Source organism: Ptychodera flava, chromosome 21, assembly GCF_041260155.1.
Source record: "Ptychodera flava strain L36383 chromosome 21, AS_Pfla_20210202, whole genome shotgun sequence".
Taxonomy (NCBI): domain Eukaryota; kingdom Metazoa; phylum Hemichordata; class Enteropneusta; family Ptychoderidae; genus Ptychodera; species Ptychodera flava.
In genome coordinates this window covers 36,349,243-36,366,290 of record NC_091948.1, presented here as the reverse complement: position 1 = coordinate 36,366,290, position 17,048 = coordinate 36,349,243, and the positions used below count along the sequence as shown (strand labels likewise).

General features: G+C 34.8%; 1 protein-coding gene across 3 annotated transcripts in view; it reads right to left on the bottom strand.

Moving 5' to 3' along the window:
- Positions 1 to 17,048, bottom strand: part of LOC139122130 (uncharacterized) — a 121,313-nt gene that overhangs the window by 63,116 nt on the left and 41,149 nt on the right. For all 3 annotated transcript variants that reach the window (XM_070687539.1, XM_070687538.1, XM_070687540.1), the window contains 4 exons: positions 4,667 to 4,773; positions 4,144 to 4,171; positions 2,133 to 2,444; positions 166 to 253 (listed from right to left, as the gene is read on the bottom strand). In XM_070687539.1, the coding sequence (XP_070543640.1) occupies positions 166 to 253; positions 2,133 to 2,444; positions 4,144 to 4,171; positions 4,667 to 4,773 (535 nt within the window). The remainder of the gene's footprint in view (positions 1 to 165; positions 254 to 2,132; positions 2,445 to 4,143; positions 4,172 to 4,666; positions 4,774 to 17,048) is intronic.

The window sequence follows — 17,048 nt, the reverse complement described above, 5'->3', positions numbered from 1 at the left end:
GTATTGACAAAAATTGGTTCAGGTAAGTATGACTCTAGATGCACACATGGACAGATGGACCTAAATTTATGTTCCTGTAGATGGACTTATTAAAAGCAAACAGTCCCTAGAAAAGCTACATTTAAGATTCAGGAATGATTTTGTTAAGAGACAAGTCACACGTACTCTGTAAAGCTGGTGCCTCTTTCAATTGGAAAGATATGGATATCGTAATTTCACCATCTTCTTCATCATCAACTGAAGCTGCCGTAATCTGTGAAAAGTGGTAATATGTTTTCTATAAATTTCATTTATTTCTCTTGACAATCTGTTGTTTTATACCTGAAGATTTATAAAATATATATCCACTATTGATAATGCTGTTTCTGACTGTGTGTTTGGGTGTATTTGCAATATGTTGTTTGTGTTTGCTTGCAGAAAAGATTTTTTGATCAAAAACATTTCCTTTTGCCCAACACAATATGACAGGGTTCTTTGTACAATACGTTACTCTTCATGATAGAACATTGTCAAAAGAGTAAGTTCTGAAAGGCAGATTTATTGTGACAGATCTTAAGCAGAAATGAATTCGTATTCATGTTTATGTAGCAGATTGATGCATACACATATGCAGATATCAACAAACCAATATATGCACTTGAAAAGAATGTAAAACTAACTGCTGTTAAGTTCTGCTCACATTCTGATTATAGCCCTATACTCCTTTACTACCAGTACAGGCAGTAATTTCTAGATTAGACTGAAAACCTAAACAAGTGACCTCGTGGCAGATAAAGTTTTATTGTACATTTTTGCTGAAAATAATAATACTGCCGATGATGCTATAGCTTCTCCAGTGAATTATTAATTAATTCTTGACCATTTTCACATTTTATAAGCTCATTTGCATAATTTTGGCAATGCAAACTTCATTTGAACAAAATCCGATCTATAGCCCAGGATGCATCAACACACCAAATACCAAGCTGAAAACTGCAGCAGTTCGCGAGTTTTCGATGTTGACGGACATAATATATGTACACACATACATACATACATACATACATACATACATACATACCGGTACATATAGACGCCAACAACTTCAGCTTATACGATAACCTCACATTGGTATACCAAATGTGAGCTAATGAGAGCTAAAAATGCTATCTCCTGTCTCAATCATGCATAATTTTTGAAATCATAAGGCAACCACGGCTAGCCAATATGGCTACAGGTCTGATTTTTGCCGGACGGCCATCATGGGAGGAAAGTGTACAGCAAAAATATCAAGTAACCAGGATGACCTTTGACCTGAATTTAACTTATTTGCCAGTATATTAGGCAACAGCCTTCATATTTGGTGGGATGAGGCGTCACATTATGAATTAGTAAATATTTGTCAAATAAAATATTATTGATGTTAACTATAGCACGTACAGGGACGGCATAACAATTGGGGAGAGTCACTTTCTTCAGCAACATTTTGAAAAATTCACCCTCCCTCCCTATAATTTTTTTCTAGTCCCTTACCGGCCAGCACATGTTGAATTCATGAAAACACGTATCGCAGGTCACAACCCCATGCACATACACGGTGTCTATTAAATGTGATTTAATAACAGTGAAGATGAATTAGAGTGAAAATGCACCTATTTGTAGCTTAACATGCTAACTGTGCATCATTAACTTTGGCTCGCGGCACGTGGTTTGCCACTCGCCGCACATGGCGCTTGAATTAGGATTACCCCAGCTGTACTAGTACATTGCACGGCTTTGCAACAGAACATAGCAAGGAAGGAAATTTTGCAACAATAACTAGTTTTCTTGCCTTAAAACCAACATGCAAATAGAGGCAAGGTGGAGCATTCAGTTACTGTGGCCCGATGGTCCTACTCCAGAATGACAAGGCAATGATGTGTACCACTGACTCAGTATGTCCAAAAGATCATGTGATGGCGGTAAAAACAAACCAATGTGTATACGTGCAGTGTATCGAAGTACACACAAGTTTCTAATGCGTATCATGCACGTTGTTTAGTTTGTGCCGTGGTCCATTCAAATTCCGGGTTTGACCCATTGACTATGCACAGCATTGTTGTCAGTGGATAAATGTAAAATACTCTTCAAAAAGGTCATTTGGAGTTACAAACCTTTCCCATCTTTGGCTGCCCTAGTTGAGCTTTGAAATCAGGATCTTTATAGGTGTAGGCTTCTAAATGTGCTGCAATGTGCTGTATTTGTTTCTTCCAGTAACCTTTGCCAGGGCTTGAGTCTGTTAACTTTGGTTTGTTTTCATCGATAGCTTCTCGCAGCATTTTTATTTCCTCTTCTTGCTCTTGTATTCGTCTGGTATGGTCTTGGGTTGGGTAGTACATTCCAGAAGTCTGTGTGCCAGCTGAATTATTCATTAATGCTGGAACACCCATAGTAGTAGCCTGCCATGCTTGTGGAGTGTTGAATGACTGATACAAATCAATGAAAGGTTAAAGGTCACTGCTCTTATAATTCATACACACTTGACCTGATGATTACCTGTTGTTGTGTTGTTATATTTTTGCTTACTCCAAAAAATAATTGAAGCTGTGATTCCACATTATCATCATTTTATTTTCCAGCTTTGGCTTATTTTTTGAATTTTAAATTACTTTGCTCTCAGGGTACACTGACCTAAGACTTATGTAATCTGAAACAAGCAAATTTTTGAGAAGCTGTAAAACTTTTTGAGTCAAAACTTAAAGTAAGTCATAATGGCACAAAACCACTAATTAATTTCCCGTAGGTGCCACAGTAGCGTGGAGCCTATTTAAAAAACATTCAGCAGCATGAATCTTCTTGAGGGTGTTAGCTAACTGAAAGCTTGACTCCTGATGAATTTTTGTGTAGACAAGAATAGGAATTTTTAAGTAAGTTATGAAAATAGCACCCTAAGTATGGTCTTTTTACAGAAATTCATGCTCAGTGCTATGATTTCCATGAGCCTTATAACTCCTTCACAACATTGTGCATTTTAATTGAAGGAGGCAATTATCTTTACAAACATACTTCAAATTAAAGTTAAAACCAAACAAGTCATCACTGATGACACAGTCCCCACTGGATTATAGTGTTTGAATTACGGTGATTGCATTACATACTTGGTAGCTTCCTTTCAGGAGAGAGGGTTGGATTTGTTAAATATTGGGAAATCACATGATAGTGGTCTGTGGGGGGGGGGGGTCATGTTTCTGTACTTGGGACAGTAAAATTATGGCTGTTGGTGTTTTCCATTGCAAGATCAACTGTTCAGGGATAGTTGAGTTCAAAAACACGAAAAAATCGCAACAAAATGGCTACCTGGCAGCCATATTGGATTGTATTGCAAAATACATTAAAATGAATATATATGCCATAGTACTTTATCTGTGTACCAACATCGAATGAAATCTGTTCAGGGATAGTTGAGTTATGGTTCAAAAACATGAAAAATTTGCAACAAAATGGCTGCCAAGCAGCCATATTTGATCGCACTGTGAAATAAATGGACGTGCATATGTATGCCACAGTACTTTATCCTTGTACACAGTTTCAAAAAAATCAGCTCAGGGGTGACTGAGATTAACAGCTGCTGACGGACGGACAGATGGAACCCAATTTATAAGTCCCCGCCAGACTGTGTCCGCAGGGACTAACAATTCCTTGCAGGCATCAAAATTAAATGTCAGCACTATTTTTCACTTGAACTATCTTCATGGGTAATGGACCATAGCAAATTAGTGGTCTTGTGACCTATGGCTTGGCAAAAATGCTTATATCCACTGACATCAAACCTGTTCACTTAATTGATCTCCACTAAAAACTAAAACCATTATGGAAATATCACCATAGTGACCATCCCACCAGATTTAGAAAAACATTACTGTCTGACACAGTTTTTTTAGATACCTCTGTCTACGGCATACAGCATACGTCATACAATATATGGTACATATGCAAACTCATTAGTCCATTAGACCTTTTGTCCGAAGGAATAAAATTGTAACCATAATTTCTGGGGTGATTACATGTACGGTACATGTACGGTACATGTAATCCCTGTGGGCCGAGATCACTACCACTATATATATCGTATAAGGGTAGCTCTGAACAAGTGCTAAAATGAAGGGTAATTTCTTTTTTACTTACTGGTCTTGGAGTTTCATGCAAGTGATAGCTGCAAAGACAACAAAAAAGTCTTATATTGCTTAAAATGCTTTTTACTTCCTTTACTATGGACATACATCCCTGAACTTAAGCTGACATGGCTGTCATTTTTCGACATAAAGCAATTGTTTTCACATCGAGTGATAATTGTTGACATGCTAAGGACAAGAGGGGCCTGATAGTCCAGTCGAATCATGGATGTACCGGTATACTGCTATTGCTGGGGCCAAATACATACAGCAGTCTAACATCTTTTACAAAAATTTGAAAATGAAAGGGAATTTAAATCAGGCAAATGTACAGGTGACCTTTTATGACCCTTGAGACTTGTAAAACGTTTCAATGACATTGGTCCAGACAGTCTGTAATGGTGATGGACTTGAGAACAGAGACTTGAGTGACAAACAAGGTTGTTCAAGTGTAATTAAGGAATCTCACGAAACGTTAATTTACCAGTTAATATATATACCAACAAAAATACAGAAAATTTGGCCACCATACTTACTGGAAAAAGTACTCTGGATTTGCCTGGCCTCTGTATCTATCTTGAATTATTCTCTCCATGGGACCATTAAGACTGGATACTGGACCGCCATTTGTGAAACTAACTGTCTGTAAGTTGAAATTGATCAATATAAATATTAAGCAACTGACATTTAATATGCAGGTTTAGATGTCAGTCACAAACACTGTACTCTGAAATCAAATGAAACTTTTCAGTTGCAAAATTATTGCATTTGTAATGTTCAAAAATCAAACTGACAGCTTCACAGATATGAAGTTGAATGACAACCATTCATAGAACACATATTAAATTTTAGGTCATTGAAGTTACATGTGTCTGTAATTTCACAATAATATTCTTGAGGAATTCCTGTAATGGGAAAAAAATTAATGCCAACATATACCGGCGATGGGGGGACTTTGATTCGACTTATTGTCCAAAGGACTGAAAATTATGGAGGGTTCATGCGAAGTGAAGAGTTGCAGGAAGAAAGTTGACATACATGTATACATAAAAATTAGGTTTGCAAATATTATAAAATCAGTGTTAATTACTACAGTATTCCTCTGATTATAAGACCCTGCCCGTTTATAAGACCCCAGGATTATTTTATCGCTTCTAATAGGCAAAACCCGGAATTTGAATCGACCACGGTACAAACAAAGCCACGTGCGCAAACGCGCATAGACGTACGTGTATTTCCATACACGCTAGTACACATGTGGGTTTGTTTGTACCGGGATCATGTGATTATTTGGGCGTACTGAGTCTGTAGAACGCATCGCGTCCTTTTTATTCCGGAGTAGAACCATTAGCCATCAGTTCGTTTATAAGACCCCAAGAGATACACCCAAATTCTGACTGGAACAATAGAGCCATTGTCATGTAATGAGACAAGGATATCCGCGACACCTATGCTGCTTATCAAAGTTACAAACAAGTGTCAAAGTCAAATATCAAACTTCAAAACAAGCACACTATTGTTGGGGTTTGGAACATTTCAATCGGGAACGGTTCTATCATTTCCTGGAGATAAAACTACACTTGGATTTCGCTACCCTAAATGAACATAATAAGAGTCGGATTTATGAGCGTCTCAATCTAGTACAATGTCGTCATTTCGTTACTGTCATTTTGCTGCCATCAAAATAAGCAGATTTTTCAACATCTTGATCAAGTACAAATTGAATATTTCGATGCAATTTGGCTACCATAAAATGAACATTTAGGATAGTTGGGTTTTTGGATGTGTCAATCAAGTACAATTCCCTGATTTCATCACGATCAAACAAACACAATTTACACTCACACAAACACAAAAAAGTTTGGGTATTGGAAGTTCTCTTTTTGGAGACTATTGTGGCCCTTAAAAGGGCAGTTTCATTTTTTTTGGTCAGTGGCATGATTTGGTCTGTTTTACTGAATATGTATGGTAAAAACAGTAACTCGGACTAATTGCTTTAGCAGAGGTACAGCTGCATCATTTGCCAAAAAAACCAACATGACATTTCTGTGCCATGCAAACTCTTAGAGAACGGATGAATGCTTTCTTCTTTACCTTCAAGTAGTACTTTTTGCTGAGCTGAGTCACGATCGATGATATTCAAAAGTCACCGCGCTGCATCTCCCTTCAAACTTGCAACTTTGCTACCATCTTGAACAACGGCTACAGCAATTTGATTGAGTATGTGTCTGCATTTCAGCGAAGTTCATACAGCAAACCAAGTTCTAGCTGATTGCGACGGTAGTAAGGCATGCCGACTGCGAGAATGTTTTGCATAATTACTTTTTTCTTGCCCATGACAAATGTGCACTGTCTTATGACTTGTCAGAAAATAAAGTCTACGATAAATCAACACATTTTTATAGGATCCTGTGACAATGTCAGGAAATCCTTTTGTTGCAGTTATCAATAGAAAATTTGGGACGTGTGAATGACACAAGCTTTGACCTTGCTTCGCTTAACTTTTACACTTTTGTTTTCATACTACTGAGACAAAAGACTGTGGCACATAAAAACCTTGTTCTTTAAATGGTATGCTTTTAAAGATTTTTTTCAACAGTTTTCTATCAGGTATCTTTTGTGATCATTGTGACTAGCTGCACATTTTCTCTTATGTTTGAATTTAAAATTAAAGTAAAAAAAGATATTTTCAACAGTTTTCTATCACGTAAGTTTTCTTTTGTGATCATTGTGAAGAGCTGCAAGTTTTCTCTTACGTTCAACTTTACTGTATAAGTAACCAGTGAAAATAGAAACATCATACGTATCATAAAATCTTTCAAAAGGACTAGATGACGATATCGACTTCGACGGGTTTGACTTTGATGAAGAGGGACATTGTATCAACAAAAGTAACGTGATATACGAAGTTTCTTCCACACATGAACTGAAAATTCTTTGAATTTCTTCCATTAATATGTTTTATCAATTTTGTAGATTTTCTCATGTAATAAAGGCATTCATTGTTGGAACGGCATTTCGTGCTTGTGTGTATCCTTTTCTGGAACTAGTCTCAGTAATGAGTAGAATGATAGTGTAACAGATTTCAAGATAATGCTTGCTTTCAAAGTCTTGCAAGGGAAAAATACCAAACTTCATAAATGGCTCTATACACTTAAAGTTACAACAAAAACGTGCGTGTTCGTACCATACTCCAAACAGTTCATCATAGATGACTGAATTCCACATCAAAAGACATTTCAGTCATCCATACAAGTAATAAAAATACCGTCAAGGACACTATCTATGCTCACATTCAGTTTGAATTGGTCCATTCAAGAAATATTTAAACCAGAAAAACAAGAATGACAAAAGCAAATAAGGTCTGAAACTTTGGTACTGGAGGGCATCTTTAGGAACATAGCAATGGGACAAGCAGATCCTAAAAACATATTAAGTAAATGTCAACAACAAAAAATAGCCAGAGAAGGCTTGATAAAAAGAAAAGGTGGGAGTGGAGGAAAAAAATGTACAAGGGATCTGGTAAAAAAGTAATGCTACTTCATCAATCTTCTAGACCCTACCCCCTCATGAATATCAAATGTTCCAACCCTTGGTATTACATAAGGCCAGATGGCAGGAAATGTATTTACAACCTTGGGGATTTTTAAATTAATGCTATGAGTGCTATCATTTAAATGTAAACAGCACTTAAATTAATAACAGATAGTGAAATGCCTTCCACTGTGGGGGGTGATTACGACATCTGGAATTATCCTGAATGCAAATTTCTAAACAGTTCTTGTGTCTTACATGGAAAAGTTGCAAAAATTGGTCCGCAATAAAAAAATACACCTCAGCTTTGTGTTTTTGATCAAATTTTCTTACAAATTGATACCAAATATGAAAAAACTGTCTCACAACATATCCTGGAGTTGGTGTAGGTCATTTAAGGTCGCAAATTGAAAAAATTACCTAAAATATACAAATTTGGGTGTTTCCCAACACTTTGAGCAGAAAATTTATCTAATGACATATCCCTCGGGATTTTTATACCAAATTACAAAGCTACCAAACAAGTAACTTTGAGAACAAGTTTTCTTGACCAAAACTGACAAAATTGTCTTAAAAATACAAATTTGTATATTTCAGGACAATTTCCACATATCTAACTATTGTCATCTCTGGACATCTGTGTACCAAATATAAAAGTTATCTGTCCAGGGGCTTTAAAAAGAAAATACTTTTTAAGATTTTTTTTACCAAAAATGACAAAAATTGTCCCAAAATAAAAATTTTCCAAATTTTCTCATAATTTCAACAAATTAGAAGAGTAACACCCTTGGAAACATCCAACCCAAATTTGAGAGCGATTTGGCTGGCAGTTTCATAGAAGAATAATTTTAAATTAAAACAAGCGACCTTACGGCCAATATAGCTCCGCTGTGTTTATTTAGAGAATAACTATTTTTGACACATGTTGATAAAAAAAGTGGAAATCTTTGATAGCTCAATTCAGTGACCAGAAAAAAGTGGCTAAAATAGCTGCAAAAATACACAATTGACGATTTCATCATACTTTGAATATATCACATCGGATCATCCCTAAGAACATGTCAACCAAAGCTATCTGATGAGTAGTTTTTTGAGAATAAAATTTTCTGACCAAAAATGGCAACTATTGCCCAAAAAAATAAAAATTGAAGATTTCATCATAATTTCAAAAGATCAAATTTAGTTAATCTGTAGGAACCTGCATATCGAATTCCAAAGCTATCAGACCAGTACTTTTCGAGAAACACATTTTTTGACTGAAAATGGAAAAATTGCCCAATTGAAAAAATACGAAATTGCAGATTTCATCGTTATTTCAATAAATATCAATTAGTTCATCTATTGGAACCTATCAGATGATTAGTTTTGGCAATACACATTTTTTGACTAAAAATGGCAAAAATTACCCCAAAAATACAAAATTACATATTTATTCAGAAATTCAATATATATTACCTTGTACTGTGGCATTTTGTAATATGACGCAGTTTGTAATAACTTACGCAAAATGTAATAAGGGTATCAGCATTTTGTAATAAAACGCATTTTGTAACATTAGTTGACGCATTTTGTAATAATTGTAAATATCCGCTGATATTGTAGGTATTTCAAAATTATTTGTGGTTTCTGAATGCGTAAAAATGTAATAGCATATAATGATGTCGAGATTATATCTAACTACCAGTGCTAGGTCATCATAATAACACCAGATAAAGGGGTCTGAGTTCAACTGATTCCCAGTATTAGTCCAACAATTATGAGTGTAATTGTTAGTAAAATAATCGTCCACTGGCTTTGGTTTCCTTATTTCAAGAGTCAATTCAACTTTCAACACTGTTACGAACGGTTCAGAATAAGTGATCACGTACTTCTACCAAATCAACCTCAGCGGGTGTTATTCGGACAAATATTAAAAGTCAGTTTAACTTTTTGTGAAACCAAATGTAAGGCAGCTGGAACTACATTAAGGTATTACGACTCTGCTCTTTCCCTGAAACATTTTTTCAACCCATATTGCCCAGTGAAGACAACAAGGTCACCCCTAAGTGTATTTTTACTTTCAAATACGTGAAGCTGAAATTTATTTTTATATGTATCTTTACTTGTAAACCAGAAATGGATCACTTCTGGGCAAATAAATCCATATGTCAGTATGACGTTCAAATTGATATAGATACATCAGTCACATTTACTTTTTCAGACTCTTTATTTCATTCAAGACATCAGCTTACGTGGGAAAACAAGGTTAAACTGTCTTCCCATATTAGCTGTCGATCATGATTGGCAACTCTCTACAGATTTATGTTTTATAAAACTGATCAAGTATACGTGATTGCTCATAGCACTGTTCTAACTCTGCGCACTTTATCACAAGACATTTCGTACACACTTTCTATAAAGAGCGACTGAATATTTTAGACAAAATAACCACGCACAGCCGAGTATATTCTTTAAATTTATATTGCACGTCAAAAGTGAGGCCAAGATGCACTTTTGTGACAGGAAACTGCTTTCTCATTAATCATGCTCTTCATAATTGGACTACCGCTAACTGAAGACATGTCTCACTGGTAACATTTTCACGTATATGAAGCACGATGTCATGACATTTTGTTAGAAAAAGTGAATTTGACATAAAACGGCCGATTAAAGAGGAAAATAAACGTACGAAAGGTTTCAGTATTCTAAGCAACTTCTATACGTATGGTATGTGTTTCTCTAAAGTTGATTGTCGATAATTTACGGTAATAAGAGGGAAGGGGCACGTTAATATGTCAATGCTGACAGTTGATATTTATCAAAATATACTGAAATAAACACTGAAGCAGCCAATTAAAATACTGAATGGTAATTTATTTTAATCATCCCATAGACAAGGATGAAATAAAGCTCTATTATTATTATTATTATTAGACTTTATTTAAACTCGATAGACTGTTGAGCCGAAGGCTCTTCTCACGCAGTGTCGAGATGCAAGAAATATACAGTATGTACATTAAAGAATATAAAAAACAGAACAGAGAAAAACAAAACATAAAGACAGCAAGATCGACAGACCTGCCACTTTTCCTTGTATTTAAAAGGTGACAGTTCACATCTACTGAGCCATGGTTTTGTTTTCTCAGATCTATTTCTTTCCCATTGTGTTCCTCCTTTGAATCTACGCTATCGCTCAATGGTAAACTTTGTCTAGCCAACGAGCTAGGATAAGCTGCCCTGCAATACTATGATTAAGCTAAATTTGACTCGCTATCCTACTGGTTATACCTGCCATTATCATTAAATGATAACAGCCATAGAAAGATAGATAGACAGAAAGACAGACAGACAGACAGATAGATAGATAGATAGATAGATAGACAGGCATATTCAGGCACTCTCTCTCTCTCTCTCTCTCTCTCTCTCTCTCCACATAGATGCAGAGACACATACATACATACATACATACATACATACATACATACATACTCAACAGGTCAGATATACTTCCGCTTTAGTAGCTAAACAAGTCAAATCACTCAAAACATCAGATTATTCTGACCTATTTTCGAGCTAATAGGGCTGGAATGTCAAGCCTTCCTATAATTTTTCATGAAGAGAGAGAGAGAGAGAGAGAGAGAGAGAGAGAGAGAGTGAGAGAGCGAGAGAGAGAGCGAGAGAGAGACAGAGTGAGAGAGAGGTAAAAATTAACTTTAAATTTGTGACTAAATCTCCAAAGGTTTTCTATGATTGTCTTATATCGTCGATAATACATAAAAGTAGCATTTACAAAGGCCAAAGAAAGAGTATTCCATGTTTTGCATCCGCGCACGTAGGGTTTTGAAGATTTCTATGAAAAACAAACTAACACGATTGGAACTAATTTGGAATTGGATCTTTATGTTTTTTAAATTTCTCAAAAGTGTTGAGTGCAATATAGCTGAATGTTGCAATGTTGCAAGTTACTCATAAAAACAAGTGCATTATTAAAACAGAAAAGCAGATGAGCTTACATTTGCAGACTAAACCGACAATAGTTTACCATCCAATTATCCCAAATTAGTTCCAATCGTGTTTACTCAAGATTTTTTTTCAGAATAACGTCAATCAACGGCAATTTCTGATGGCCAAACTTAGCGAGAAATTAAAAGAGATAAATGTAAAACTGACACAACCATGGCAAATGATGACTAGAAGACCAGAAGTCAGTTCTGTCTTCTTTGTGCATCATAACACAAGTAGATGGTTGCAGTGTATCATATTGTCACATACACATCGACAAATTATATAAGATATTCATCAAGTGAATATCTGATTTTGTGTTAAATTGTGTGTGTATGTGTGTGAGGGGTGTATGCGTGTGTGTGTTTAACCGTTTACCCACCCATCTTTCAGAATTTTTAGGGGGATGTGAAACTTGGAATTTAATTACTTTGGCCTTACACCGTACAACTATAAAAAAATACCATCAAGGACAGTGTGCTCACATTCAGTTTGAATTGGTAAATTCAAGAAATATTTAAATCAGAAAAACAAGAATGACAAAAGCGAATAAGGTCTGCAACTTAGGTACTGGAGGTCATCTTTAGGAACATGCATATCAACTTCTATAGCAATGGGACAAGCAGATCCTACATACATAAGCAAATGTCAACAAAAAAATTAGCCAGAGAAGCTTGACAAAAAGAAAAGGTGGGAGAGTGGGGTAAAAATAAAGAGTGGGAAAAGGGATCTGGTAAAAAGTAACGCTACCTCATCAATCTTCTATCCCCTACCTCCTCCTGAATCTCAAATGTTCCACCCCTTACATAAGACCAGCTGGCAGGAAATTTTTTTAATGTATTTACAACCTTGGGGATGTTTTAATTAATGCTATGGGTGCTATTATTCGAATGTAAACAGCACTTCAATCAGTTACAGATAGTGAAATGCCTTCCACTGTGGGGGGGATTACGACATCTGGAATTATCCTGGATCCAAATTTCTCATCAGTTCTTGTGTGTCTTACATGCAAAAGTTGCAAAAATTGGTTCGCAATGAAAAAAATTACCTCAGCTTTGTTTTCTGAATCAAATTTTACTACAAATTGATATTAAATATGACAAAATTATGTTCACAGCCTTCAAAACTCTCTCACAACATATCCTGGGTTGGTGTAGGTCATTTAAGGTCACAAAAGAAAATTACCTAAAATATAAAAATTTGGGGGTTTCCCAACACTTTGAGCAGAAAATTTATCTAATGACATATCCCTCGGGATTTTTATACCAAATTACAAAGCTATCAAACAAGTAACTTTGAGAACAAGTTTTCTTGACCAAAACTGACAAAATTGTCTTAAAAATACAAATTTGAATATTTCAGGACAATTTCCACATATCTAACTATTGTCATCTCTGGACATCTGTACACCAAATATAAAAGCTGTCTGTCCAGGGGCTTTAAAAAGAATGTATCTTTTAAGATTTTTTGACCAAAAATGACAAAAATTGCCCCAAAACAATAATATTTCCAATTTTGTCATAATTTCAACAATTAGAAGGGTAACACCCTTGCAAACATCCAGTCCAAATTTGAGAGCAATACGGCTAGAATTTTTAGAGAAGAAGAAATTTTACTTAAAATGAGAAAAGTAACCAAAAAATTCAGGAAAATACAAAATTCAAGATATCTTCACGATATTCATTAAACTGATTTTGATCAACCTTAGGAACCTGTATACCAAATATCAAAGCTATCAGATTAGTAATTTTTCAATAAAAAAAAGTTTTGACCAAAAATTTGGAAAATTGCCCCAAAATTACAAATATTAAAATTTCAATTCCATTTGTATACACTTGACTGAGGTCATCCTGAGGAACATGTATACCAACTTTCAAAGCAATCAGATGAGTGATTTCAGAGAAAAACATTTTTTGACTAAAAACTGAAAAAATTACCCTAAAAATAGAAACATGCAAATTTCATCCAAAATTTTAATCACCTACTTTAGAATGCCTAAAGAAACCTGTACACCAAGTTTCAACCCAATCTGACCAACGGTTACAGAGTTTTAGCAATTTACAGGGTTTTTCCTTTTTTCCCCTCATTTGCATATTTTTGGCGCTGACATGTTCATTTGAACAAATTCACATCTCCACCCCTAGGTGCACCTGTACACCAAATACTAAGACAGTAGGTGCTGCGGTTTAGCTATTTTTGACGTGGACGGACATACATACATACATACATACATACATACATACATACATACATACATACGTACATACATACATACTTACATACAGACATGCAAATGGCATGCAAATGAACTGATTCAGCTTATACGATTACCTCACATTGGTATACCAAATGTGAGCTAAAAACAGCTACGAAACTACCTGTCAAGATACTACTTTCTGTCTCTAGACAGAGATACTGAGTCGATCAGGTGTTCGTCCTTAATGGTTTTTAACCATAAGTTTATAACATCAAAACACAAAATTTTAATATTCGTTCACCTACATGGAAAATCGTTGAAATAATACTTGTAGTTGAAATCGCAAATCTGAAAGAACACTGAAAGAATTCTCTGTCATTTTGGACAATGTTTAAATCAATTTAGGAAGGGCCCAACAACATATTTGGAATGCGAAATGGTCATCGCATTCGCGAAATATAATGGTAAGCTAACTTGTCTGACTTAATTTTGTTAAATTATTTGCAAAAGTTTCAGGTCAATTTTAGATGCTACTCTACGAATAACAAATTGCAATGATTTGAATCATTTTAAAATTGTCTTTTACGTTCTATTTACGCAAAAATGATGATAAACCATCCAAACTTACTAAGAACCAGATCTAACCTAGCATAAACCCAATGTCTATTACTAATAAGATGCTTTAACTCGAGAATCAAACCACTTCCGGCACCATTTCTACGATGAGACGTCGTACACTGACTATTCCAGGTTTTCCACTGGGATTATGGATCCTTGGTAAGGGGTCTGTCTGCCTATCTACACACTCGCGGAAACAATAAGAAACGTCCCCCAGTCTCTGATAACAGAGATGCATAATAATGTATTTTATGTTATCATATTTTATTTTATCTGAGTATCTACCTGTTGATTGCTGGTTGTCTGCAAAACATCAGAAACAATGCCGTTATCCTCTATTTAATAAATCAACTGAGTGTGTATACCAATGATTCTCTCAAATATATGACAATAAACCAGTCAAAATCTAGTAGTTACCTGCCTAAGATGATCAGTTAGTATAAAATATTAACAGCTATCTAAAATCAAGTCTTTCTAATTTGAAATGGAAGTCAGGGAGCGATCAATTTTTTGTACTTACTTACCGAGTAAACACACACTCTGCAATACCATTCCAAAGTCAATAAAATATCTGTTAATGCTTTTAAACTGGGAAAATTTTTAAAATTATTACAAAATGCGTTAACTGTTATTGCAAAGTGAGAATTATTACAAAATGCTGATACTCTTGTTACATTATGCGTAGACAATTTTTATTACAAAATGCTGATACCCTTGTTACAAAACGCGTAGACTGGTTTATTACGAAATACTGCAGACGTTATTACAAAATGCGTCAGTTATTACAAAATGCTGATACCCCTTATTACATTTTGCATAAGTTATTACAAAACACGTCAGTATTACAAAATGCCGCAGCACAGACCTATAGAAACCTGTATACCAAATTTCAAAGCTGTTAGACCAGTACTTTTTGAGAAACACATTTTTTGAGCAAAAATCGGAAAAATTGCCCAAAAAATTCAAAATTGTAGATTTCATCATAATTTCAATAAATATCATTTAGTTCATCTATAGAAACCTGTATACCAAATATCAAAGCTATCGGATGAGTTGTTTTGGAAATACACATTTTTTGACGAAAAATGGCAAAAATTGCCCCAAAATTACAAAACTACAGATTTCATCAGAAATTTGATATTATATTACTTAGCTCATCTGTAGTAACCTGTATACCACATTGCAAAGCTATCAGATGTGTAGTTTTGGAAATACACATTTTTTGATCAAAAATGGCAAAAATTGCCCCAAAAATACAAAATTACAGATTTCATCAGAAATTCAATACATATTACTTAGTTCATCTATTAAAACCTGTATACCAAATTTCAAAGCTATCAGACCATTACTTTTTGAGGAATACATTTTTTGACCAAAGATGGTAAAAAAAATTGCCTTAAAAATGCAAATTTTCATATTTCTGAACAATTTGAACAAATCTGAAATAGATCATCCCTAGGGACATATGTACCAAATATCTAAGCTATCTGACTGGTAGTTTTGAAGTAGGAGATTTTTAAAGATTTTTTATAAAAAATGACAAAAATAGGCCAAACCTGGAATTCAAATCGAACACGGTACAAACAAAGCCATGTGCGCAAACGCGCATAGACATACGTGTATTTCCATACGCGTTACTACACATATACATGTACATGTGGGCTTGTTTGTACCGGCATCACGTGATTATTTGGGCATACTGAGTCTGTAGAACGCAACGCGTCCTTTTTATTCCAGAGTAGCACCATTGCCTTAACAAGCGACCTAGCGGCAGATATAGCTCCGCTGTGTTTATGTAGAGAATAACTATTTTTGACACATGTTGATGAAGAAGGTGGAAATCTTTGATAGCTCAATGCAGTGGCCAGAAAAAAGTGGCTAAAATAGCTGCAAAAATACACAATTGAAGATTTCATCATACTTTGAATATATCACATCTGATCATCCCTAAGAACATGTCAACCAAAGCTATCTGATGAGTAGATTTTTGAGAATAAAATTTTCTGACCAAAAATGGCAACAATTGCCCAAAAAAATAAAAATTGAAGATTTCATCATAATTTCAAAAGATCAAATTTAGTTAATCTGTAGGAACCTGCATATCGAATTCCAAAGCTATCAGACCAGTACTTTTCGAGAAACACATTTTTAGACTGAAAACGGAAAAATTGCCCCAATTGAAAAAAAACGAAATTGCAGATTTCATCATAATTTCAATAAATATCATTTAGTTTATCTATAGAAACCTGTATACCAAATTTCAAAGCTATCAGATGAGTAGTTTTGGAAATACACATTTTTTGATCAGAAATGGAAAAAAAATTGCCCCTAAAATACAAAATTACAGATTTTATCAGAAATTCAATATATATTACTTAGTTCATCTATAGAAACCTGTATACCGAATTTCAAAACTATCAGACCAGTTCTTTTTGAGAAATACATTTTTTGACCAAAAATTGACTTAAAAATGCAAATTTTCATATCTCTGCACAATTTGAATAAATCTGAAATAGATCATCTCTTGGGACATATGTACCAAATATCAAAGCTATTTGACAAGCAGTTTTGAAGAAGAAGATTTTTAA